General features: G+C 53.2%; 2 protein-coding genes across 6 annotated transcripts in view; one reads left to right on the top strand and one right to left on the bottom strand.

The window, feature by feature from the left end:
• The first annotated feature begins 1,625 nt into the window (after positions 1-1,625).
• Positions 1,626-14,614, top strand: GPAT2 (glycerol-3-phosphate acyltransferase 2, mitochondrial). Of its 2 annotated transcripts, XM_033238829.1 has the most exons (22): positions 1,626-1,735; positions 4,102-4,224; positions 4,374-4,487; positions 5,184-5,257; positions 5,669-5,773; positions 5,983-6,111; positions 8,487-8,586; positions 9,023-9,156; positions 9,468-9,567; positions 9,663-9,875; positions 10,254-10,376; positions 10,547-10,629; positions 10,956-11,074; positions 11,729-11,799; positions 11,879-12,137; positions 12,227-12,375; positions 12,565-12,642; positions 13,123-13,254; positions 13,337-13,457; positions 13,538-13,603; positions 13,843-13,898; positions 14,288-14,614. In XM_033238829.1, the coding sequence occupies exons 2-22, from the start codon at positions 4,162-4,164 to the stop codon at positions 14,402-14,404; spliced, it is 2,406 nt and encodes an 801-aa protein (XP_033094720.1). In that variant the 5' UTR covers positions 1,626-1,735; positions 4,102-4,161; the 3' UTR covers positions 14,405-14,614. The 2 variants fall into 2 exon arrangements, with proteins under 2 accessions (XP_033094720.1, XP_033094721.1); XM_033238830.1 differs by lacking the exons at positions 13,123-13,254; positions 13,337-13,457 and having other exon boundaries at positions 14,288-14,362.
• LOC117099577 (fumarylacetoacetate hydrolase domain-containing protein 2A-like) overlaps positions 13,178-24,530 on the bottom strand; it is a 43,194-nt gene continuing 31,841 nt past the window's right edge. For 3 of the 4 annotated variants that reach the window (XM_033238832.1, XM_033238833.1, XM_033238831.1), the window contains 5 exons: positions 17,301-17,360; positions 16,864-17,026; positions 15,321-15,429; positions 15,100-15,187; positions 14,728-14,962 (listed from right to left, as the gene is read on the bottom strand). In XM_033238832.1, coding sequence (XP_033094723.1) covers positions 14,900-14,962; positions 15,100-15,187; positions 15,321-15,429; positions 16,864-17,026; positions 17,301-17,360 — 483 coding nt within the window. In that variant the 3' untranslated portion in view covers positions 14,728-14,899. Of the gene's footprint in view, positions 13,893-14,727; positions 14,963-15,099; positions 15,188-15,320; positions 15,430-16,863; positions 17,027-17,300; positions 17,361-24,530 lie in introns of those variants that run through there. The other variant, XR_004443893.1, reaches the window with a different exon arrangement.

The raw sequence follows: 24,530 nt of genomic DNA, 5'->3' as shown, positions 1-24,530 counted from the left end.
CACAATCAGTGTGTATGGCAGCTGGCCTACAGGTCTTGCTGCATTGAAGGAGAAAGAGCACACTCAGTCCTTGGTGGCCCAATCCAGGTCTGAGAGGGATGCTTCTTTTCAAACGTCCAAATTGCAGCAAACCACCACCACCACCACCACAACAAAATACATTTCTTCCAAAGAAGCAGCACGTCTGAGAGCTGAACTCTGAGATGCGGGGCTCGTCTCTACACTCAATCCATGCAAACTTCTAGTCTAAAGTCTCTGCCTTGGGGGTACTTCTCAGCATGAGAACTCCTTAAGAGGTGGGGACGTGTCCACAACTGCAAAACTCAGCTGCCTGTACAGATGGTGTTCCCAGAACTAAGGGGCGTCAGCCCTCGGTAAATTCAAGTCTGCACTCTTAGGAGGCAACTTATACAACTTCGAAATGAAGGTCTATAGTTTTCGTTTTTCAGCTTCAGTCTCAGGATCTCGATGTGCACAGGGCACCGTGATACAAAAGAAAGGTAAGATCGGGTACAAAATGGATTCTGCAGGTACCGGGAAGACGTTGCAAATCCCAGTGGAGGTGAGTGGGTGCACACACAGCCTGGACGGACACGAAATGGCACAAAGGGAGAGAAAGGCTACATCCTGCAGGGGCAGGCTGTGGGAGTCACATCAGGGCTGGTGAGTCAGAGAAGAAGGACGGATATGAACACGTGTGCTCTCTTGGGCCCCGCCAGGCTCATGTGTGGCTTCTCTCTGGCACATGTGTGTCACATGCTCTGGAACTGTGGAATCCTCTGGCATGTCAGGTGGACTCATTCCATGGGGGCAGGAACAGAGCACAGTCGTTCCCACGTTCATCTGTTCTATACTGCTTGCCTCCCACTGGCTGGTCTCCTGCTGGGTGCTGGTTACAACATGAATGAACCCATAAGGTCTTTGTTCACGCGGAGCTTAGGGCCGAGACAGGAGTCGGGTCTTAATCAAATAACCACACGAATGAACGCACTGGCCACAGGCCCAGCTGAAACCTCGGCACCTCGCGGCTGCGGGAGGTTCCCGACTGGTCTAGGCTTCCCATTACCAAAGGAAATGACCCTGGGGAGGCCTAGACTTGTTTTTCACGACTGCAGCTGTCTCTTGACGACCTTCTCTCCTTTCTAATCGTCCTCAAATCGGAATTTTGCTAGCGCCTGAACCCCAGTTTGGGGTGACTGAGCCCTGGGATAGCCTGTTTAATCAGAATCTGGCCTGAGTCCCTGCTTGAAGCTCGGGCACTCAGGGCCTCGCGGCCGCCTGCAGCAATCCCCTCACACCGCGGGCCAGGGCCGGCTGGAGAAGCGAGCAGGCCACCCACCCAGCACGGAGACCCAGGAAGCGAGCAGACCACCCACGGAGCACAGAGACCCGGGAAGCGAGCAGACCACCCACCGAGCACAGAGACCCGGGAAGCGAGCAGACCACCCACGGAGCACAGAGACCCGGGAAGCGAGCAGACCACCCACCGAGCACAGAGACGGGAGAAGCCAGCAGGCCACCCACGGAGCACAGGTCACACGTCCCCGACGAGCGGCGCGGAGCACGGGGCGCAGGGCGGGGCTTCTGGACCAACGCGCATCCCAATTGGTTCTCGGGACTGCCTTTTAGCCAGACGCGCGGAGGTGGGCGGTGCGCGCCTTCCCCTGGGCAGTCCACGCCTTCCGGCCCGCCTAGTGGAGCTGCTGCTTTGGCGGGAGTTGGCGGCTGGTGTGAGGTGAGAGGCGCGGTGGCCGCTCCCTGGCGAGGTCAGGTCAGACGCGGACTGGGATCATCCAGGGGCCTTACTGCTTCAAGAGCCTGGTCTGCGCGGCCTGTTGGGGACTGGGCGGAAGTTGAAGGGCCGGGAGCGCCGGCCATGCGGGGCCTGTGGCGGGAATGCGGGGCCTGTGGCAGGAATGAGCCCCTGCGGGGTGTGGTGTTGGGGGCGGCGCTGGAGAGCCCCGCTTTGCCTCGTCTGGGGCACCCGGTCCTCCTCCATCCAGAGGGGGCGTCCAGGACCTGACGTGGGGCAGGTGCCCTTCGCGTATCTGGGAGTAGGTCAGGGAGCGCCTGCCACGGGTCTGGCGAGGGAGCTGAGGCCTGAGGGGCGCCGGGCGGGGCTGTGGGGCGCCGGCGCTGTGGGAGGCCGTGGTGGAGCAGGGCGGGGAAGGTGGAGTTCTCTCGCGGCTCTCTGTAGGGCACAAACATTCCCAAAGCGGGCAGGTTTAGAGTTTGACCCTTGATCAAGGGCTGAACGCGCAGATGTGGACGGACTCAGGCGTCGATGAGAATCAAGGTGGAGGCAGACGGGAGGGCTCCTGCGGTCGGGCTGCAGGGACAGCGGCGGCCAGCTGGGCCCTGTGGGGTGTGTGCTCTGATGCCAAAGCTCAGCTTTTTCCATTACAACCGCGACTGGAAACCTTGATTTTTAAAAAATGTATGTATAACAAGCCCTCTGCTGTTAAACGTTGGTTTTACTTCATAAGGTCTCAGCACGTTGTATAGTCAAAGAAATATGTGTGTGTCTGCATATATATATATATGTATATATATATGAGTTGAATTTACTCTCGAGGTGCCAGTTTACATCCTCTGCTGTAGGAGTCCTGAGCTGTGTCGTTGAGGTAATTGGCAGATGGGAGTAACTTGCCCTAACTTTGACTCTGCTTCCGTAGAGCTAGCACAGACCTAATGGGGTTGGATATGGGGATTGGGGGTGGTCTTCGGCTAAGGGACAGATATCCCTTGCAGAGCAGGCAGGACTCACCACAGGCCTCGGCTTGTAGCCTTGCTGTAGCATGTGTCTGTGAACGGGGCTATGCGAACATTGTCAAGATACGGAGTGCCTTTGGGATGAGCCTCCCGTGGCCCCCCAGACCCCAGGCACTGCAGGATCCTGATCCCATTATTGAGTGGCTTCATGTCAGGAAACTGAGCTGACTGGGGAAAGGAGGAAGGTGCCTGGAGAATTTTTGGGAGGAAGTTACCGTGGGTCAGCTGGCTCTGCCTGGTTCCCTCTTCCACGCAGGGCAGACTGCTGGACATACAGAGATGAGCCCCTGCCCTCAGGACACTCCAACCACGTAGGGAGATGAAACCGTAGTCCTGGAGGAGGGCTTCGAATGGCTCTTTGTCCGGCAGACTTGGGTTGGGGAACCCAAGGAGGAGAGGGAGGGCTTAGAGGGTGTTCCAGAAGCATCGTGGACTTAGAACCCTGGGCAGAATTGGGTGGGTGGCTGGAAAGGGAGAGGCTCCCAGATGGGCCTGATTACAGTGTGGTGGGGATGGGAAAACATGATTAGAGCAGCCTGTTCATCACGGTCATGCTGGGAAATAGGGAAGAGGGGCTTCTAGGCCCCAATTTTTGAGCCAGGAAGCGTTCAGTGCTGTTTGAAGGAACATAGATATTTATTAGTTGAGGGAAATATTGTGGTGGGATGGAGGGGCTGAGGAGATACAAGTGGCGTCTTCTGTGGAGAATGTTAATGTGAGAAGGGAGTAATTGTGGAAAAGTCTTTCTTGTCCTCAACTAGATGCTCATTCTTGCGTGTAGGCCTCTGTGTTCTGACCCCCAGTTGTCCCTCTTCTATTAGCCAGCCCACATTCCCATATGTTTGGGTGGTTACAGGGCTGTCTCCTGGTGGGGAGGGGAAGGGCAGCTGAGAAGGACCTGGTGGCCTCATGGCAATAGTCTTCTTCCTCCTTGGCAGTCTCGTGCCTCCATCTTTTCAATCCAGCCCTTATTCTTTCCCTCCGCACAGAAAGGATCAGCATCTCCGGTACAGCCCTCATCTGTGCTAGGAGATGGCAGGGTGGGTGTGCATGGTAAGACAACATGTTGGCCTGAGGAGGGCCCTGACCTGGCTACTGTGAGACTTTTTGAGAACAGCTGGCTCCTTGGTGGGACCAGTTGGGTGTGGGGCAGGGCCTTGATCTGAGCCAGCCCCTAGTTTCCAGCCTAGGTTCTCCTTACCGCTGATGGCCTAAGTGATGTCTGTCTGTCCTGTGATGGGAGGGGGAGGGGGTTGCAGTTACTTCAGGAGTCCCTGGATTATGGCTCAGATTCTTATGGCTCCATCCCTGTACCTTTCCCTGGCTCAGGTTTCTGTGGGGAGAAGGAGAGTGGCAGAGGTGACTGGTTCGTGGTTCTTCTAGGCTCTCATGGCCACCATGTTGGAAGGCAGATGCCAGACTCAGCCAAGGAGTAGCCCCAGTGGCCGAGAGGTAGTGTGGCTCGTCCCATTCCTCAAATCCCCTCTGCTCTGCCACCCTTCTGCTGTGCCCCTTACTTCTAGAGCCTCTGTCGCTCCATCTTTCCCTCTCCCCTGCCAAGGACTTTGAGTCCTCTCATCTCTCCTCATTTTCCTTTCCAGACTAGCCTGTGGTCCTCAGGCTTTGGGATGAAGCTGGAGGCTGTCACCCCATTCCTGGGGAAGTATCGCCCCTTTGTGGGTCGCTGTTGCCAGACCTGCACCCCCAAGAGCTGGGTGAGTGATGGTCGGGCCAGGCCCTGACCAGGAAGCTTGGTTCTGGGAGCTGAAGCTCTGGGAAGCTGCTTCCTTTGTGCCCTTCCAAGCTTGGCTCTTCCCTGCCCCATGCCTCTGCCTCTGTCTTGCAGGGGAAGGGGTGCACTGGGATTGGTTGTGTGGTTGAGCTGTGGCTTGTTCCCAGGCCTGGGAGAGTTGGGTGGGAGAAGTGCAGAGAGGCCTCAGTGTGGTACGGTGTGCCCAGGGGGCTGGGGTCTCATCATGCCCGCGTGAGTTTTCTTGTTCAGTTTTGGGGACACCACCGACTCAGACTTCCCCAGCACTCAGCTCATGCTTGAAGACCTCTTTTTCGGTCCGTGCCATGTGATGGTGGTGAGGGGGCCCAGATTTCTCGTGAAGACCCGGGTTGCCTGTTCTCTGCTGTTGAGAAGATAACTTCCTGGAGACTTTGTATGCCACCTGTAAAAGGGTGATTCTGTACAGGATACAGCACTTCAGTTTTGAGCATGGGCCCCTTTTCCTGAGCCAGCCTAGGATCTGGGGTCAAACGCCTTTCGGGAAATACTGCGCTGTCATGTTTTCTCCTGGAAGACTTGGCAGGCTGCCAGGCAGAGACCAGACGGGCAGCACAGGGGCGTTTCTTTGCCAGTTTGCAAAGGTCCCCCAAGACATGCTGTCTCTCCGCCTCTCTGGCAGGAGTCCCTCTTCCACAGAAGCATAACGGACCTAGGCTTCTGCAGTGTGATCCTGGTGAAGGAGGAGAACACCAGGTAGTCAGCGCTACAGACTGGAGCAGGATTGGGGACAGGGCCCCTTGGGTGCAGGGCTGCTGGGGCCCTGCGTTTTGGTGCCATTTTCTTCCTCTGATAGAAAAAGAAGGGCCCTGTCCTCTGTTCCACAAGCCTGCAGGGAGGGGCAGACTTGGAGCTCTCCTGCGGTTCCTTCTGTGAGCGTGTGTGGGTTGCCCACCGTGTTTCAGGCTGTGAACCTGTCCCCCACGCAGCAGGGTGAGGGGTGGGAATGGGGCACAGATGGACAGGCAGTTCCTCTTCCTGCTCAGGTGTTCCTGGGACATGGGTCTGGGGTGTGGTCCCTTTCTGATGGAATAGCCCTCTGTGAGCCCTGGTGGAGGTGGGCCCTCTCTGAACGATCTTCCCTCCTGCTCTGGGAGCTGTGCCCAGGTTTCGGGGCTGGCTGGTTCGGAGGCTCTGCTATTTCCTGTGGTCCCTGGAGCAGCACATCCCCCCCTGCCAGGATGCCCCACAGAAGATCGTGGAAAGCACCGGGTGAGGAGGCAGGGAGTGAGGTCTGGCTGGCATTTCTGGGATCCTGAATGGGATGACAATGACAGTAGGTAGGGGTAGTTGAGAGGGCTGGCTGGGGCAAGGCTTCTAGAGGGTGAGCTTTGCCTGGGACCCTTCCTTAAGGAGAAGGGTGAAGATTGGAGGCCGTTCCCTGCAGCAGCCTCATATCACTCCTCCCAACCCCCTCACAGGGTGCAGAACCTCCTCTCAGGGAGGGTCCCAGGAGGCGCTGGCGAAGGCCAGGCTCCTGACCTTGTGAAGAAAGAGGTACAGCGCATCCTGGGTCACATCCAGGCCTCACCCCGTCCCTTCCTGGTCAGGTAACTGTGCTGAGGGGCACTCATCCTTGGGCTGGGGACTGTGTCCTTCTGGAGAGTGGGTGTTGGCTGGGCGTGGGGAAGTGCTGAACTCTCCCCCTAGGGAGCTGGATAGTGTTTACCAGAGTGGGCTGCAGCCTGCCTTCACCACCGCCTCCCATCCCCACATTCCCCGGCGCAGGTCTGAGCTTCTGTTACATGCAGTGCACTGTTCCAGGGAAATGGAGGGGTAAACAGAGATACACGTGGCTGCAAGGAGGAAGGAACAGGGCTGAGACAGAATACCAGTAACGGGACAAAGAGACTGTTTAAGCCAGAGCCAAGAGGAGGAAAAGGAGCCAGCCTTGGGGGTACAAGAATGAGGGGAACAGTCTTGCTAGAGGGAATAGCCTGAGTTTTGATCTTGGGCAGGAGAGGGACTAGGTTTGCTCAAGAAGCTGACGTGGTTGGAAGCCAGCAAGTGAGGGTTCTAGAGCTGTGGGAGGTGAAATCGAGAGGCAGAAGGGATCAAATCATGTAAGGCTGTGCAAGTTTGGACTGGATCTCCAAGTGCAGTGAAAAGCAGCTGCAAGGTTTTAAGTGGGAAGTGACGACATCGTGGATTAGGGTCAAGAGTGGAGACTAGAAAGGCATCTGGAAGGCTGTTTTATTAGTCCAGGTGCGAGATGATGGTGGACAGTAGAGGTTGAAAAGTGGATTGAGAGATCGAGGTGACATTAACAGGACTCACTGATGGATTGGACGGTGGGAGCAAGGGTAGTGAGGGAAATTGGAGAAGTTACAGGACAGCCCCATTTCTAGCCTACTTTCTGGTGGTATGTACAGAGAACAGGCTTTGGGAGAAGTGAGTTGGCCCAGAAAGGTAATCTGGACAGAGAGTTTGGGTACTTGACATGCTTGTGGAGACACTGAGGAGGCAGTTGCATATAGGAGGTTGGAGCTCAGAAGACAGGTTAGGGCCAGAGACACTGTGAAGCTTTAGCATACAGATGGTGTTTAAAGCCAAGGAGATGAATGAGTCCCTGAGTGCAGGAGGGCTCGAGGCAGCATGTGTCAAGCTCAGCTGTCTTGAATGTGCTGTGTGGCCAACTGAGCAAGGACAGAAAGTAGAGGTTGTTGGTGACCTTGGCCAGCCCTCCACTGTGACAATTCCTTGACTTTGTTAAGATTTCTAGTCCCTTGATCATCAAGGTGATCCGTTGATGTCCCTTGACATCAGCCATTAGCCTCCCTGTCTGTGTTGCCTTCCCTCCGAGCCTAGCTGAGATTGCAGGCTCAGGATGCGAGTAATGCTCTTGTGAGGGAGTCATGGGCAGGACCCCCGACTGTCTGCCTTCTCTTTGCACCTCAGCAGCCCAGCATTGCTAGAGAAACACACACCAGTGGACTGGTTTCCTTGCTAAGTGCAAATGTCACAGGGAGACATGGCACCCTCCAGAGCTCCCATCTAGCCTGCTCCTTCTTAGATTTATCCAGTGTCAACTGATGCCGCATCTCATGCTTCACAGCAAGATAAAAGCCATCACATGGGGACTTGCTGCTTATCTGCCACATTTCCCTGCTACTACAGCTATGTGTCTGTCCTAAATCAAAGCTGGTCCTACACCGGTGCAGTGGCTCATGCCTGTAATCCCAGCACTTTGGGAGGCCGAGCAGGGTGGATCATCCAAGAGTTCAAGACCAGCCTGGGCAACATAGACAAGCCTGGGCAAACTTGTCTCTCCAAAAAATTAGTTGGGTACAGTGGTGCGTGCCTATGGTCCCATCTACTTGAGAGGCTGAGGTGGGAGGATCGCTTGAGCCCAGGAGGCAGAGGTTATAGTGAGCCAAGTTCGTGCTATTGCGCTCCAGCCTGAGCAACAGAGCAAGACTCTGTCTTAAAAAATAAATAGATCTGGTCCTCCTGTTGGGCTGGATGGACAACCCCACGCGCCTGCCCACCAGGGATTTTGCCCCTGCAGTTGTCTCCTTTCCTTCTTCTATCACTAATCCTTCGTTTTTATTTGATCTTTCCTGGCAGTTTGCCAAGAACAGGCTGGGTTCTGCCTGGAGAGAGGCTTGGTCCTCTAGTCTCCTTTAGGGTAAATGGAGGCAGATGCCCTGATTCTAATGTGAGGCAGCTGCACCATGAGGTCGTGGGAGAGTAGCAGCATCTGGTGGGCATGAACTGTGGTGTCAGAACTTCCAGTCCCAGCACCGCTACTTCTTAGTGTTCGCTACCGTGAAGCACTTCTGTAGCTTCCCTGAGCCTCACTTTCCTCTTCTGTAAAATGAGGACAGTGGTGGGGCCTGCCTTAGAGGAGCGCTGGGCGGCCCTCCAAGTGCCCCGGGCTGAGCGTCACTCCATGCCGCACCTCAGGCCTGGTGTCCCTCTCCAGGCTGTTCAGCTGGGTGCTGCTGCGGTTCCTGAACTGCCTCTTCCTGAATGTGCAGCTCCACAAGGGTCAGATGAAGATGGTCCAGAAGGCCGCCCAGGCAGTAAGGCCCGCCCTCCATTGGGATGGGGATGGTGGGAGCAGAAGAGCAGAGGCTGGGCCAAACCCATAAGTCAGGAGCAGCCCCCATCTGGTCCTGCTTCCTGACCTCTCTGCTCCCAGCCATACAGCAGTCCAGTCCCCATCAGCTGGTGGGAAAAATCCCCTGCTCTTTGCCGACCTTCCCTTTATGTCTCACGGCCCTGCTCCCATGGGGCTTCCTCTAACGTCTTTCCATCATGGTCTTAACAACCATTGCGTCAGTGCGTCAGTGCAGTTACCTTAAAAGTTGTCTAAAGGCTCCTTTGCTTTTGGGAAATGTGCTCAGAGGAAGAACTCTCAGCTGGACCCTCCCTCCCTCGGGCTGCCCTGGGTCTTTGGCTGCCTGTGTCCTCAGGGTGGGGCAGGTTGGCACTTCTGTCTGGCTCTCCCCGGAGCAGGGCTCGCCGCTTGTCCTCCTCTCTACTCACAAAACCCTCCTGGACGGGATCCTGCTGCCCTTTATGCTGCTCTCCCAGGGCCTGGGTGTGCTCCGTGTGGCCTGGGACTCCCGTGCCTGCTCCCCTGCCCTCAGGTAAAAAGCTTTTGCCTCTAGACATATGTAGGAGAAGCCACAGGCTGGGGCGTGGTGCGTATTGGGGTGTGTTGGCAGCAGCTCCCTGCTAAAGCCCTCTTCGTGGCCTCTCTCATCCGAACCATACAGCAGTCTAGCCTGTGGGGCTTAGATGGAGGGGTCAACCACAGGGCGTAGGGCCATGGCTTCACCTCAGGGTATTCAAGTAGGATACAGGCTGGCCGTGGGGGAGCTGAGACTCTCACTAGCCCCTTATTCATTCTCATCTCCAGAGCCCCTTTCCTTATCAGGCTCTGCCCTGTGTCCCACAGAGTTCTCCTGAGGAAGCTTGGGGGGCTTTTCCTGCCCCCAGAGGCCAACCTCTCCCTGGACAGCTCTGAGGGGCTCCTTGCAAGGGCTGTGGTCCAGGCGGTGAGTGCCCCCAGTGGTTACATATGGGCCAGGCTAAGAGGACAGGGGTCTGTTTCTGCTCTGGCCTTAACACCCACTGTCCCCTCCTATTCCAGGTCATAGAGCAGCTGCTGGTTAGTGGACAGCCCCTGCTCATCTTCCTGGAGGAACCTCCTGAGTCCCCAGGGCCACGGCTGTCAGCCCTGGGCCAGGCTTGGCTGGGGTTTGTGGTGCAGGCAGTCCAGGTGGGCATCGTCCCAGATGCTCTGCTGGTACCAGTGGCCGTCACCTATGACCTGGTTCCGGATGCACTGTGTGACATATACAATGTGAGAACGTGAGACCTTCCAGCCCTTGGGCCCCTGGGTGGACACCAGCTCCAGACAGGAGGCACAATATTGTGTCCTGTGGCTGAGTCCCTCTTGGGGCTGCTGGGGGTACAAAGGAATCATCCAGCAGCACCTGCCAAGGCCATTACCATCATCTCATTTCATCCTCTGAAGACCTTGATAGGGAGGGATTTTTCCTGTGTCATGGATAAGAAAAGAGGAGCTTGGGACAAGGTCATGCACCAGTTTGGGCCTGAGATAAAACTGAGCGTGCTGGGACCAGAGTTTACCTCTGGAGACCAGGATGGGTGGGCAGCCCTGATGTCTACCCAAGAGCAGTGCCCCTGGCAACTATAGTAATCCTCTCCCTCCTTGCAGGCCTCGGCCCCCCTGGGGCTGCGGACAGGAGCTCTGGCTGTGCTACGTAGCCTGTGGAGCCACTGGGGCTGCAGCCGCCGGATCTGCTCCCGGGTGCACCTAGCTCAGCCCTTCTCCCTGCAGGTATGGAGTCAGCTGGGGAAGGCTGGGAGTACCTAAGGGGGCTGTCCTAGGCATCTTGGCAGTCTGGCCTTCGAAGCCACTGCAGGGATAGCTTTGCCTACTTCCAATGGGCTGTGTGCAAGTTTCCTGGTAGTCCAGCGCAGGCCACCTAAGAGCCTTGTCCTGGGCAGGAATACATCGTCAGTGCCAGAAGCTGCTGGGGCGGCCGGCAGACCCTGGAGCAGCTACTGCAGCCCATCGTGCTGGGCCAATGGTAGGGGCATGGGATCGTGCGGTCTCAGGGGCAAGGCAGGCAGCCCTTCAGCACCAGCTTCTGTATCCCCCTAGTATACACACACTAGCAGCCCTCCCTCACCACATATCCTGGGGTCATCTCGGATAGTTCCAGGCACTCACCTTTCCAACAGTCTGAGTGTGAGAATATGGCACAGAGGCGTGGACGGGACTGGGGGTTATAGAAGCCATCCTCTGTCCTGGGGCTGGGAGGGGGAAACCCCCTCACCTTTTAGAAAGCTCGGCTTTCCCACAGCTGTTTTTGTGTTTGGTCCCTTCATTCTGTAATCTGTGTCTCTATCTCAGTACTGCTGTCCCAGACACTGAGAAGGAGCAGGAGTGGACCCCCATAACTGGGCCTCTCCTGGCCCTCAAGGAAGAGGACCAGCTCCTGGTCAGGAGACTGAGCTGTCATGTCCTGAGTGGTGAGGGTGAACCAGATCTGGGCCTTTGGGGGCGGGTCCCTGAATCGTCCCCTCTCTCTGGGTCAGCCAGTCACCAGGGTTCTCCATTCCAAGTGAGTGTCTGCACGTGAGACCCTCTATGGTACCTCAGGGACAGCTGAAGAAGAATGGAACCCTCCTCCTACAGGAGGAGCAGGGCACCCAGGGCTGGCATGAGGGAGCAGCTAAGTGCACGCACAAAGATGGTGGCCTGAGGCCAGGAGGCTGCAGTTGCTTCCCAAAGGCCACACCCAGCCCTGCCTTCTGAGTGGAGTCTCCTTAGCTTAGATGGGGATGGTGTGAACTGAATGGAATGATACGTGTAAGGGGTTTAGCACAGCGCCTGCGCAGAGGGCCCTTTTAGAGAGATCCATCAGTATCTTCTCCAGTGGCCCTCTGTAGTAGAAGCTGTGGGTTGGTGTGTGGGCCCCAGGACGAGATCTAGGGAAAGGCCCCCAGCTCCTGGCCTGGCTCTCAGCCTGTGTGATAAAAGCCACTGCTCTGGGCGTACATTCCTCATCCCTGGGGTGGAGTTGGGATGTGTGGCCAGGAAGACTTGCCAGATAATGGAGGGACCAGGCTGCTGGGCCTCAAGCCCTGACCAGCATCTCCACCCCCCACCCCGCCCCACTCCAGCCAGTGTGGGGAGCGCTGCGGTGATGAGCACCGCCATCATGGCGACACTGCTGCTCTTCAAGCACCAGAAGGTAGCGGGTGCCACGTGGTGGGGACCTGGGCGGGGGGTGGGGTGTGGCTCTCCTGCTCAGGCCTGCTCTGCCCACCCAGGGCGTGTTCCTGTCACAGCTCCTGGGGGAATTCTCCTGGCTGACAGAGGAGATACTATTGCGTGGCTTTGATGTAGGCTTCTCTGGGCAGCTGCGGAGCCTGCTGAAGCACTCTCTGAGCCTGCTGCGGGCGCACGTGGCCCTGCTGCGCATCCGCCAGGGCGACTTGCTGGTTGTGCTGCGGCCTGGCCCAGGCCTCACGCAGCTGGCACGGCTGAGTGCTGAGCTGCTGCCTGTCTTCCTGAGCGAGGCTGTGGGTGGTGAGTCTTGAGGTGCACAGGGTAGGTGGGATGTGTGTGCAGCGGTGAAAGGAACAGCTCCATCCTCATAATGGACCCACCTCCCCCAGCCTGTGCAGTGCGGGGGCTGCTGGCAGGCAGAGTGCCGCCCCAGGGGCCCTGGGAGCTGCAGAGCGTATTACTGCTGAGCCAGAATGAGCTGTACCGCCAGATCCTGCTGCTGATGCACCTGCTGCCGCAAGACCTGCTGCTGCTAAAGGTCAGGCCTCCCCTACGGCCCACTTGCTCCTAGGCCTTCCCCTCTTGGTGGCAGGAATGGCCCATCCCTGCCCAAGCCCTACCTCTGAAACCTCCTGGGTGGTAGGTCTGGCCTTGCCTGGCCTTTGGCTAGGCCCCTGACCATGTGCCTGGCTTGCCTGAGGCCATATGGGTGCCTTTTTCTCCCCAGCCCTGCCAGTCTTCCTACTGCTACTGTCAGGAGGTGCTGGACCGGCTCATCCAGTGCGGACTCCTGGTCGCTGAGGAGGTAGGCAGGGCAGCTGGAGACAAGACCCTTCCCTTGGGCCTGGCATCCTCCAGCCGCACACTCTGAGTGCCAGCTGCCCCAGGCTCCTCCTCTGCCCTGTGTGTGCTGTGGGGGTGGACTGCCCCGGCCTTGCAGCGGGGAAGCCTAGCTCACACCTCTGCTCCCTGTGCCTTGGGAATGGCCACCTATGCCACGGTTCTGTGTCTGTCTCTGGATGGCACTGGACATGTGTGCCTCTGAGGTTCTCGGCACACCTCGTGCTCCCTACATTTCTTGGCGACACGGCCACTGCCCTTGAGGGTGGGAGTTCACTTCCTCCCACTCTGCAAGTTGGCCCAGCAGGTGCTGTGGCATGGCTCTGGCCATCCTCTTGGGTCTCTGGGTCTGCTTTTACTGGATTCACCAGCATGTACCTGGTCTGGGGGTATACGGTTGATCCCTGGCCAGCCTGTCAGAGAACTATGGCTCCATGGCCCCTAGACCCCAGGCTCCCGGTCAGCCTGTGACACAGGGCGACAGCGACTGAGCAGGAAGCTGCTGTGGAAACCGAGTGGGGACTTTACTGATAGTGACAGTGATGACTTTGAAGAGGCTGAGGGCCGGTACTTCAGGGTGTGTTTCAAGAAGCCGCCCCTGGAGGGAGGTGGTAGGGAGGTGATGGGGAGCTGCGCTCACCCCGGCCTGTCCCCCCCAGCTCAGCCAGCAGTCACACTGCCCAGACTTCTTTCTCTTCCTCTGCCGCCTGCTCAGCCCACTGCTCAAGGCCTTTGCACAGGCTGCCGCCTTCCTCCACCAGGGCCAGCTGCCCGATACTGGTGAGGCCCTTGTTCCCTTGCAGTCCTCGAGGCAGGCTGTCGGTGTAGGGCGCCAGGTCTAGGTCTTCTCTTTTCTGCAGAGTCCGGCTACACAGAGCAGCTGTTCCAGTTCCTCCAGGCCACCGCCCAGGAAGAAGGGATCTTTGGTGAGTCCCAGCCCGTCAGCCCAGGCGCCTGGAGCAGGGGTGTTTGCTGGTGGTTGCTGCCCCCTGCCGGACAGTGACAACCCAACTCTAGAAGGAGCGCTGCAGAGTTCAGAGGGTCTTCTGTCCAGTCTGAGCTCTATCCCTCCCTGGGCTGCTGCTTTACACAGGAGGAGAGAATCCTGTGCCCAGTGGCTCCCTGTCCTCCCTACTTAGAGCCTTCACCTCTCTCTCCTCTCCAGAGTGTGCGGACCCAAAGCTCGCCATCAGTGCTATCTGGACCTTCAGAGACCTAGGGGTGAGAGGAGCCTGTGTCACCATCTTCTGTCCCCCTGTTCCCACCCCGATAGCGTGGCTCAGGGAAACCCAGCTATGTGCCCATCACCCCACAGGGCTGGCCTGATGGTGTCTCATTAAGACCCTGGGATTTACTTGGTGTCTTCCAGCAACAGACGTGGTGATGGGTTGGAGAAGATGGGATGGTTTCCTGCCTCTTGGTCTCCCAAATCACTGGTTCATCCTTCTAGGTGGGGTATTAGGGCTGCTTTGAGGCAGCTTTTGCACAAACACTGAGGTCGAAGGGGCCAGAGGTCTCGCGGCAGGTTTCTGGGGGACAGGCTTGGCCCTGGGCCCGGTGGACACAGTCTCTGTGCTGAGGGTACTCATGGCCCATCTTCCATGGCCCAGGTTCTGCAGCAGATGCCGAGCCCTGCAGGCCCCAGGCTCCACCTGTCCCCTACTTTTGCCAGCCGGGAGAATCAGCAAAAACTAGAACAGTTCATCCGGCAGTTCATCTGTAGCTAGAACTGTGAGAAGGAGCCTGTGCTGAGACTTCTCAGCCCCACAACACAGCTGTGTCCTAGAGCCAGAAGACGGAGAGGAGGCTGCAAACCCTTAGCTGGTCTATAAATATAATCATTGAGGCTTGAATGTCCCTTGCCATCTCTTGCTTTCTCCCTCCTTTATGTGATAAACAAGGGGACCAGACAGGTTGTCTTTTCCCAAGCCCGGGAGTATCTTTTTGGCGTATGCGTGTGTATTTGCTCTCTTCTTCCCCAGTCCCACAAAATGCCCCGACTTGTCCCAGGAAACAAAGCCCAAGGGAAGACAAACAGCAGAAGCCAAGCTGCTGCTCTGGCCTGACAAATTTATTGAAGAGAGCTCTGTCCTTCTCCTCTACCCAGAAGAGGTGGCTTGCAGGGCTGGCACCTGCCCATACCTGTCACTCGGCCTTTCCCTGGGCTAGGCTGAGTGGGAGCAGATGCCCCCATCCTATGTCCAGGGCCTGTGCAGGAGCCATCACACCACCTTGTTGATGATGACACCTAGTTCTTCAATCTCACACTGGACTTCATCCCCCTTCTGCAACAGAGCAGGCCATGAGGGTGTCAGCCCTTCCGTCAGACACACGTACATCCACACAAGCCTGTACTTCTCAAGTCTGGGCCAAGCCTGCCAGGCCTTCGGGCCCTTGCTCTCTTTCCTTTTCACTAACCTACCTTGAGAAACACAGGAGGTTTCCTGAATACACCGACACCTGGGGGGGTCCCAGTCAGGATGACATCCCCTGGGTAAAAGGTGACAAACCTGGAGCAAAGCAAAAGGACCCGGTGAGACCAGGGGCTGGCCGAGGTGGCCACAGCCAAGGGTGGAGGGCTCAGCTCAGCCTCCATATGTGGGTGGATGGAGTGCGACTGGCAGGACAGGCCCTGGCACTCACTGGGAGACCCAGGCTATCAGGTCCTCCGTCTTGAATACCATCTGGTTGGTGTTGCTGCTCTGGACCACTTCCCCATTCACTCGGCAGCAGATCTGTAAGTTGTGTGGATCTGAAATGCAAAGATGGTACCTTGGGGTTATCCCTTTTCCCCCTCAAACCCCCCAGTATTTCACAAACACAACTGTAGCAGAGCTTTGTGACTTGCCAGGGGACAGGGCTTTGTGCCCACACTGACTCAGTGCTCTACGGTAGAACTTTCTGTATAGACATTGGCCTTTTCAGGCCTCCCTGCATCCCCACCAAGAGCACCAGGCAGTAGTCACAGGGCTGAGTTGAGAGGATGTTCTAGACTCTGAAGAGGGAGAGAAAAATGGCTCGGGTTTTTGCCTTGAAAAAAAAGTGTGGGAGGGCATCTGTCTACAGCATAGGATGACACCTGTAGATACAAAAATGCCTCCTGGGCAGGGCCAAGCCTGGTGCTCATGCCTGTGATCACAGCACTCTGGGAGGCCAAGGCAGGCGAGGACTGATTAAGCTCAGGAGTTCAAAACCAGCCTGGGGAACGCACTGAGTGCTTGTCTCTATAAAAAATAATAAAAACAGGCAGGCGTGGTGATGCATGCCTGTAGTCCCAGCTACTCAGGAGGCTGAGGTGGGAGGATCGCTTGAACCCTGGATATTGAGGCTTCAGTGAGCTGAGATTGGGCCACTGCACTCCAGCCTGGGTGACACAGTAAGACCATTCCAAAAGAAAAAAAAAAAAAAAGACTTAGCATCTACAAAGCAGTGAGGTAATGGTTCTAGCCGGGAGAGTGAAGCCTCGTGTACTGGACGCTAGAAGGGGAGGATTAGTGTAAGAACATCCTGGCTAACCAGCACTTTCAACTGTTGGTGGTGGTCTTAGTGTTCTACTCCCCTTAAGTAGAGCGGCTGAAACACAATTTAACTTTCCTGCGGACTCTGCATGGGATGCTGTGAGGTAATGGGGTCTTTGGCATCCTGGCATGGCTGGCCCACATGGACACCCTCCCCCCACCACCTCCACCACAGTTGTGGGCGGCTGTGTTAAGAGGCTGCGCTCTGCCCTCTGGGGCACTGCCCCCGTCCTGGCGCTGTCTCCTCACTGTGTGTGGTCAGTGCTGTTCTGTTTCCACAATGGCTGGGTGAGTCACACTGGCTATCGTCTCCTGTACTGTGGAAGATGCCAGGGCCTTGTGATAACTATGCTCCATGATGCTCAACTTAGATTGTTTCAGATGGTGGCAGCCACAGGAAGCCCGATCCACCCATCAGCTCAGTGTTGTTTGTCATTTACTTCATGCAGTTTCACATCCTCTGCAGTTGTGTTCCCTCTAGGGGCCTTGGGAAGGAAGCCCATGGGAGAACTCATGGCTGAGGATAAGAGACTTGCCCTGTGTGGAGTCAGCAGTGAAAGGGTGGCCAGGGAGGGCAGGTGCCGCATGTACCTGAACCGGCGCTCCTCCCTGGAGCACTGTTCATCTGTGCAATGGTAGGTACAAGGGGGCAGGGACCAGGGACCTACCTGCTACACTGTCCTTGGTCACCAAGGCAGGGCCCAGAGGGCAGAAGGTGTCGAAGGTTTTCCCCAGCAGCCACTGTTTCCCATTGCGTCTCATTTGCCAGTCACGAGCACTCACGTCATGAGCCACAGTGAAGCCGGCCACGTGGGCCATGGCATCTGTGGCCTATGGGGCAGGGGATGTGGCCATACAGGAGGTTAGATCATGGGTGACACCAACACCTATGGCAAAGGATCTCTAAGCTGTTATCCCATGTTAGTAGCCAGAGCCAGCCAAAGGTGGGTGAAGGGCAAGGCAGTGTCAGGGAGTAAGGAGGCTGACCGCTTCCCAGGGTCAGGGACAGCTGGCACTGTGTGTTGGTGAGAGGTCAGCACTGGGAGAGGCAGGAGCTGGGGCCTCTGCTACACTCTGGCCTGGGAGCCCCACCTTTCCACCTCACCTTGATGTGCTTGCCTTTCTTTCCAATGACCACGGCCAGCTCCACTTCCCAATCTACTTCCTGTAGGGTGGGAGAGGAACAGTGAGCTGCAGTGGCTTCGGGGCCCACTGTCCATGCTGAGGCTGCACACGGTGCTGAAGGGCGTGGACCTTTGTCATTAGGGCTTGGGTGCCAGCACGTTTGCCATCACCACGAAGCAGAGCCACGTGAATGACAAGGGAGGTGTGGCTTGTAGACCCATACATTTTGGGCAGTGGCAGACAGCATCACAGGATGCAGGCACAGGTCCTCTCCCCACTGTGACGGCAGAAGAGCAACACGTGTCCAGCGCACTGAGTTTAAAAGTTACTCTGGACACTTTTAACAAAGAATAAATACGAAGTAATATCCTCTAGCAATACGTAACCTTCCTGTGTGTCAGGCACTATTCTAAATGCTGTAATGTTATTAACTCACTTTAGTAAGAAAAAGATTGACATCCCACAAAGGACTTGAGTAAGCAGTTCACAAATAGGTAATGGACATGGCCAGAAAACATGAAAATATGCTCAGCCTCTCCCATAATCCATAAAATACAACTACAAAATAGATATAATTTGGCCTTTAAAATTGGCAGCTCTTTCTGATGATAACCAGTTGGTATGAGTATACCTGACACCCAGATGTTGGTCTCTAATACCACTCCCCATTAAGAAGCACTGGGGCTGGGCGCAGTGGCTCAAGCCTGTAATCCCAGCACTTTGGGAGGCCGAGACGGGCGGATGACGAAGTCAGGAGATCGAGACCATCCTGGCTAACACGGTGAAACCCCATCTCTACCAAAAAATACAAAAAACTAGCTGGGCGTGGTGGCGGGCGCCTGTAGTCCCAGCTACTCGGGAGGCTGAGGCAGGAGAATGGCATGAACACGGGAGGCGGAGCTTGCAGTGAGCTGAGATCCCACCACTACACTCCAGCCTGGGCAACAGAGCGAAACTCCGCCTCAAAAAAAAAAAAAAAAAGAAGAAGCACCAGGTTCCTCGGGGAAATGGCTAATTCCAGGTCCAAGACAGTACATGATAAGCCTAGAACATCTTGGTCAAAAAGCTAGGATATACAAAAAGTGACGGGAATGGAGTCAACTTGAATGCCCCTCACTGGCCAAACTGAAGTCACCTAAAGAATGTAAATGACGAATTACAAACAATTGAGTAAAAACAAAAATCATGACTTCACAATGATATTGAAGACACAGGAATAAAAAGAGGAGAGGCAGCTTTTCTTCATAGAAGAATGCCAGCCAATAAAAACAGGAGGCATGATTGAGAAGAGTCATTGATCTTGGCCGGGCGCGGTGGCTCACGCCTGTAATCCCCGCACTGCGGGAGGCCGAGGCGGGTGGATCACCTGAGGTGAGGAGTTCAAGACCGGCCTGGCCAACATGGTGAAACCCTGTCTCTACTAAAAATACAAAAATTAGCCAGGTGTGGTGGTACACGCCTGTAATCCCAGCTACTCGGGATGCCAAGGCAGGAGAATCACTTGAACCCAGGAGGCAGAGGTTGCAGTGAGCTGAGATCATGCCACTGCACTCCAACCTGCACAACAGAGCGAGACTCTGTCTCAAAAAAAAAAAAAAAAGTCATTGTTCTCTAACCCCCAGAGCAATAATGGATTCAGTCAGGATGACCACAGGATCCCTGGATGAGAAGCTATGGGGCAGTAAGATAGTTATGTGATCTCAAACTACCACTCATAGACTGCTTATTAATTACAAAAATGGAAATGCGTCCTCCCCATGGAGGGACCTAGTGAATGTCAGCTAAACCAAGTGGTCAAATTCTGGGACCACTGACATGAACCTCCCAGTGGGATGCAATGGGAAATGTATAACATCTTCTTTGTAGACGTCTTGATAAAAATGCTTACCCTGACACTAATCATGAAGAAACAACCAGACAAACCCAGGGTGTGAAACATGCTATGAGACAACTGGATTCTTCAAGGAAAGGGCAGGGAGCGTGTTTGAGATCAGGAGTTGGCAAACTATGGCCAGCTCACTATCTGCTATAATAGTTTGATTGGAAACCCACCATTCATTTGTGTATCGTCCCTGGTGGCTGTCACACTACAACAGCAGAGTTGAATTGCTGCAAAAGAGACCATCTGACACTCAAAGCCTAATATTTACTAATTGGCCCTTGATATGGTTTAGCTGTGTCCCTACCCAAATCTCATCTTGTAGCTCCCATAATTCCAATATGGTTTAGCTGTGTGCCTACCCAAATCTCATCTTGTAGCTCCCATAATTCCAACATATTGTGGGAGGGCTCGGTGGGAGATGACTGAATCCTGGGGGCGGGTCTTTCCTGCGCTGTTCTCACGACACTGAATGGGTGTCACGAGATCTGACGGTTTTAAAAATGGGAGTCTCTCTGCACAAGCTCTTTTCTGCCTGCTGCTATCCATGTAAGATGTGACTTGCTCCTCCTTACCTTCCACCATGATAGGCTTCCCCAGCCACATGGAACTGTAAGTCCAATTAAACCTCTTTATTTTGTAAATGACCCAGTCTCGGATATGTCTATCAGCAGCATGAACACAGACTCATACAGCCCTTTAAGTAAAAGTCCATGGAACCATGTTCTAGGTTAAAACTACTAAAGAGATATAACTGGGGGCGGCGGAGCAAGATGGCTGAATAGGAACAGCTCCAGTCTCCAACTCCCAGCGCGAGTGACACAGAAGACCGGTGATTTCTGAATTTTCAACTGAGACTCCACCTCTGGGGACAGCGCACAGCTGAAGACCAACAGGGGAAGCAGCGGGGGCCTGTGCAGACGCGAACGACTCTGTCTGACAGCTTTGGGGAGAGCCGTGGATCTCCCAACGCGGAGGATGAGATCTGAGAATGGACAGACTGCCTGCTCAGGTGGGTCCCTGACCCCTGAGTAGCCTAGCTGGGAGATATCCCCCACTAGGGGCAGTCTGACACCCCACACCTCACAGGGTGGAGTACACCCCTGAGAGGAAGCTTCCAAAGGAAGAATCAGACAGGTACACTCGCTGTTCAGCAATATTCTATCTTCTGCAACCTCTGCTGCTGATACCCAGGCAAACAGGGTCGGGAGTGGACCTCAAGCAATCTCCAACAGACCTATAGCTGAGGGTCCTGACTGTCAGAAGGAAAACTATCAAACAGGAAGGAGACCTATACCAAAACCCCATCAGTACGTCACCATCATCAAAGACCAGAGACAGATAATACCACAAAGATGGGGAAAAAGCAGGGCAGAAAAGCTGGAAATTCAAAAAATAAAAGCGCATCTCCCCCTGCAAAGGAGCGCAGCCCATCGCCAGCAACGGATCAAAGCTGGTCAGAGAATGACTTTGACGAGATGAGAGAAGAAGGCTTCAGTCCATCAAACTTCTCAGAGCTAAAGGGGGAATTACGTACCCAGCGCAAAGAAACTAAAAATCTTGAAAAAAGAGTGGAAGAATTGACAGCTAGACTACTTAATGCAGAGAAGGTCATAAACGAAATGACAGAGATGAAAACCATGACACGAGAAATACGTGACAAATGCACAAGCTTCAGTAACCGACTCGATCAACTGGAAGAAAGAGTATCAGAGATTGAGGATCAAATGAATGAAATGAAGCGAGAAGAGAAACCAAAAGAAAAAAGAAGAAAAAGAAATGAACAAAGCCTGCAAGAAGTATGGGATTATGTAAAAAGACCAAATCTACGTCTGATTGGGGTGCCTGAAAGTGAGGGGGAAAATGGAACCAAGTTGGAAAGCACTCTTCAGGATATCATCCAGGAGAACTTCCCCAACCTAGTAGGGCAGGCCAACATTCAAATTCAGGAAATACAGAGAACGCCACAAAGATACTCCTCCAGAAGAGCAACTCCAAGACACATAATTGCCAGATTCACCAAAGTTGAAATGAAGGAAAAAATCTTAAGGGCAGCCAGAGAGAAAGGTCGGGTTACCCACAAAGGGAAGCCCATCAGACTAACAGCAGATCTCTCGGCAGAAACTCTACAAGCCAGAAGAGAGTGGGGGCCAATAGGCCGGGCGCGGTGGCTCAAGCCTGTAATCCCAGCACTTTGGGAGGCCGAGACGGGCGGATCACGAGGTCAGGAGATCGAGACCATCCTGGCTAATACGGTGAAACCCCGTCTCTACTAAAAAATACAAAAAACTAGCCGGGCGAGGTGGCGGGCGCCTGTAGCCCCAGCTACTCGGGAGGCTGAGGCAGGAGAATGGCGGGAACCCAGGAGGCGGAGCTTGCAGTGAGCTGAGATCCGGCCACTGCACTCCAGCCTGGCAACAGAGCGAGACTCCGTCTCAAAAAAAAAAAAAAAGAGAGTGGGGGCCAATATTCAACGTTCTTAAAGAAAAGAATTTTAAACCCAGAATTTCATATCCAGCCAAACTAAGTTTCATCAGTGAAGGAGAAATAAAATCCTTTACAGACAAGCAAATGCTTAGAGATTTTGTCACCACCAGGCCTGCCTTACAAGAGACCCTGAAGGAAGCCCTAAACATGGAAAGGAACAACTGGTACCAGCCATTGCAAAAACATGCCAAAATGTAAAGACCATCGAGGCTAGGAAGAAACTGCATCAACTAACGAGCAAAATAACCAGTTAATATCATAATGACAGGATCAAGTTCACACATAACAATATTAACCTTAAATGTCAATGGACTAAATGCTCCAATTAAAAGACACAGACTGGCAAACTGGATAAAGAGTCAAGACCCATCAGTCTGCTGTATTCAGGAGACCCATCTCACATGCAGAGACATACATAGGCTCAAAATAAAGGGATGGAGGAAGATCTACCAAGCAAATGGAGAACCAAAAAAAGCAGGGGTTGCAATCCTAGTCTCTGATAAAACAGACTTTAAACCATCAAAGATCAAAAGAGACAAAGAAGGCCATTACATAATGGTAAAGGGATCAATTCAACAGGAAGAGCTAACTCTCCTAAATATATATGCACCCATACAGGAGCACCCAGATTCATAAAGCAAGTCCTTAGAGACTTACAAAGAGACTTAGACTCCCATACAATAATAATGGGAGACTTCAACACTCCACTGTCAACATTAGACAGATCAACGAGACAGAAAGTTAACAAGGATATCCAGGAATTGAACTCAACTCTGCACCAGGCAGACCTAATAGACATCTATAGAACTCTCCACCCCAAATCAACAAAATATACATTCTTCTCAGCACCACATCGCACTTATTCCAAAATTGACCACATAATTGGAAGTAAAGCACTCCTCAGCAAATGTACAAGAACAGAAATGATAACAAACTGTCTCTCAGACCACAGTGCAATCAAACTAGAACTCAGGACTAAGAAACTCAATCAAAACCGCTCAACTACATGGAAACTGAACAACCTGCTCCTGAATGACTACTGGGTACATAACGAAATGAAAGCAGAAATAAAGATGTTCTTTGAAACCAATGAGAACAAAGATACAACATACCAGAATCTCTGGGACACATTTAAAGCAGTGTGTAGAGGGAAATTTATAGCACTAAATGCCCACAAGAGAAAGCAGGAAAGATCTAAAATGACACTCTAACATCACAATTAAAAGAACTAGAGAGGCAAGAGCAAACACATTCAAAAGCTAGCAGAAGGCAAGAAATAACTCAGATCACAGCAAACTGAAGGAGATAGAGATACAAAAAACCCTCCAAAAAATCAATGAATCCAGGAGTTGGTTTTTTGAAAAGATCAACAAAATTGACAGACCAATAGCAAGACTAATAAAGAAGAAAAGAGAGAGGAATCAAATAGACGCAATAAAAAATGATAAAGGGGATATCACCACCGAGCCCACAGAAATACAAACTACCATCAGAGAATACTATAAACGCCTCTATGCAAATCAACTAGAAAATCTAGAAGAAATGGATAATTTCCTGGACACTTACACTCTCCCAAGACTAAACCAGGAAGAAGTTGAATCCCTGAATAGACCAATAGCAGGCTCTGAAATTGAGGCAACAATTAATAGCCTACCCACCAAAAAATGTCCAGGACCAGATGGATTCACAGCTGAATTCTACCAGAGGTACAAGGAGGAGCTGGTACCATTCCTTCTGAAACTATTCCAATCAATAGAAAAAGAGGGAATCCTCCCTAACTCATTTTATGAGGCCAACATTATCCTGATACCAAAGCCTGGCAGAGACACAACAAAAAAAGAGAATTTTAGACCAATATCCCTGAAGAACATCGATGCAAAAATTCTCAATAAAATACTGGCAAACCGGATTCAGCAGCACATCAAAAAGCTTATCCACCATGATCAAGTGGGCTTCATCCCTGGGATGCAAGGCTGGTTCAACATTCGCAAATCAATAAACGTAATCCAGCATATAGACAGAACCAAAGACAAGAACCACATGATTATCTCAATAGATGCAGAAAAGGCTTTTGACAAAATTCAACAGCCCTTCATGCTAAAAATGCTCAATAAATTCGGTATTGATGGAACGTACCTCAAAATAATAAGAGCTATTTATGACAAACCCAGAGCTGATATCATACTGAATGGGCAAAAACTGGAAAAATTCCCTTTGAAAGCTGGCACAAGACAGGGATGCCCTCTCTCACCACTCCTATTCAACATAGTGTTGGAAGTTCTGGCTAAGGCAATCAGGCAAGAGGAAGAAATCAAGGGTATCCAGTTAGGAAAAGAAGAAGTCAAATTGTCCCTGTTTGCAGATGACATGATTGTATATTTAGAAAACCCCATGTCTCAGCCCAAAATCTCCTTAAGCTGATAAGCAACTTCAGCAAAGTCTCAGGATACAAAATTAATGTGCAAAAATCACAAGCATTCTTATACACCAGTAACAGACAAGCAGAGAGCCAAATCAGGAATGAACTTCCATTCACAATTGCTTCAAAGAGAATAAAATACCTAGGAATCCAACTTACAAGGGATGTAAAGGACCTCTTCAAGGAGAACTACAAACCACTGCTCAGTGAAATCAAAGAGGACACAAACAAATGGAAGAACATACCATGCTCATGGATAGGAAGAATCAATATTGTGAAAATGGCCATACTGCCCAAGGTTATTTATAGATTCAATGCCATCCCCATCAAGCTACCAATGAGTTTCTTCACAGAATTGGAAAAAACTGCTTTAAAGTTCATATGGAACCAAAAAAGAGCCTGCATTGCCAAGACAATCCTAAGTC

The sequence above is a fragment of the Trachypithecus francoisi genome, unplaced genomic scaffold (genome assembly GCF_009764315.1).
Source record: "Trachypithecus francoisi isolate TF-2019V2 unplaced genomic scaffold, Tfra_2.0 Lachesis_group17, whole genome shotgun sequence".
NCBI classification, from domain to species: Eukaryota; Metazoa; Chordata; class Mammalia; order Primates; family Cercopithecidae; genus Trachypithecus; species Trachypithecus francoisi.
This window is presented reverse-complemented; position numbering and strand designations above follow the sequence as displayed.

Bases quoted from the DNA above. Each gene is read 5' to 3' on its own strand.
- GPAT2 (XM_033238829.1), top strand. From the start codon at position 4,162: ATGGCCACCATGTTGGAAGGCAGATGCCAGACTCAGCCAAGGAGTAGC. The intron at 12,138-12,226 runs GTGAGTCTTGAG...CACCTCCCCCAG, and splicing joins CCTGAGCGAGGCTGTGGGTG to CCTGTGCAGTGCGGGGGCTG. The intron at 13,899-14,287 runs GTGAGAGGAGCC...TCCATGGCCCAG, and splicing joins GGACCTTCAGAGACCTAGGG to GTTCTGCAGCAGATGCCGAG.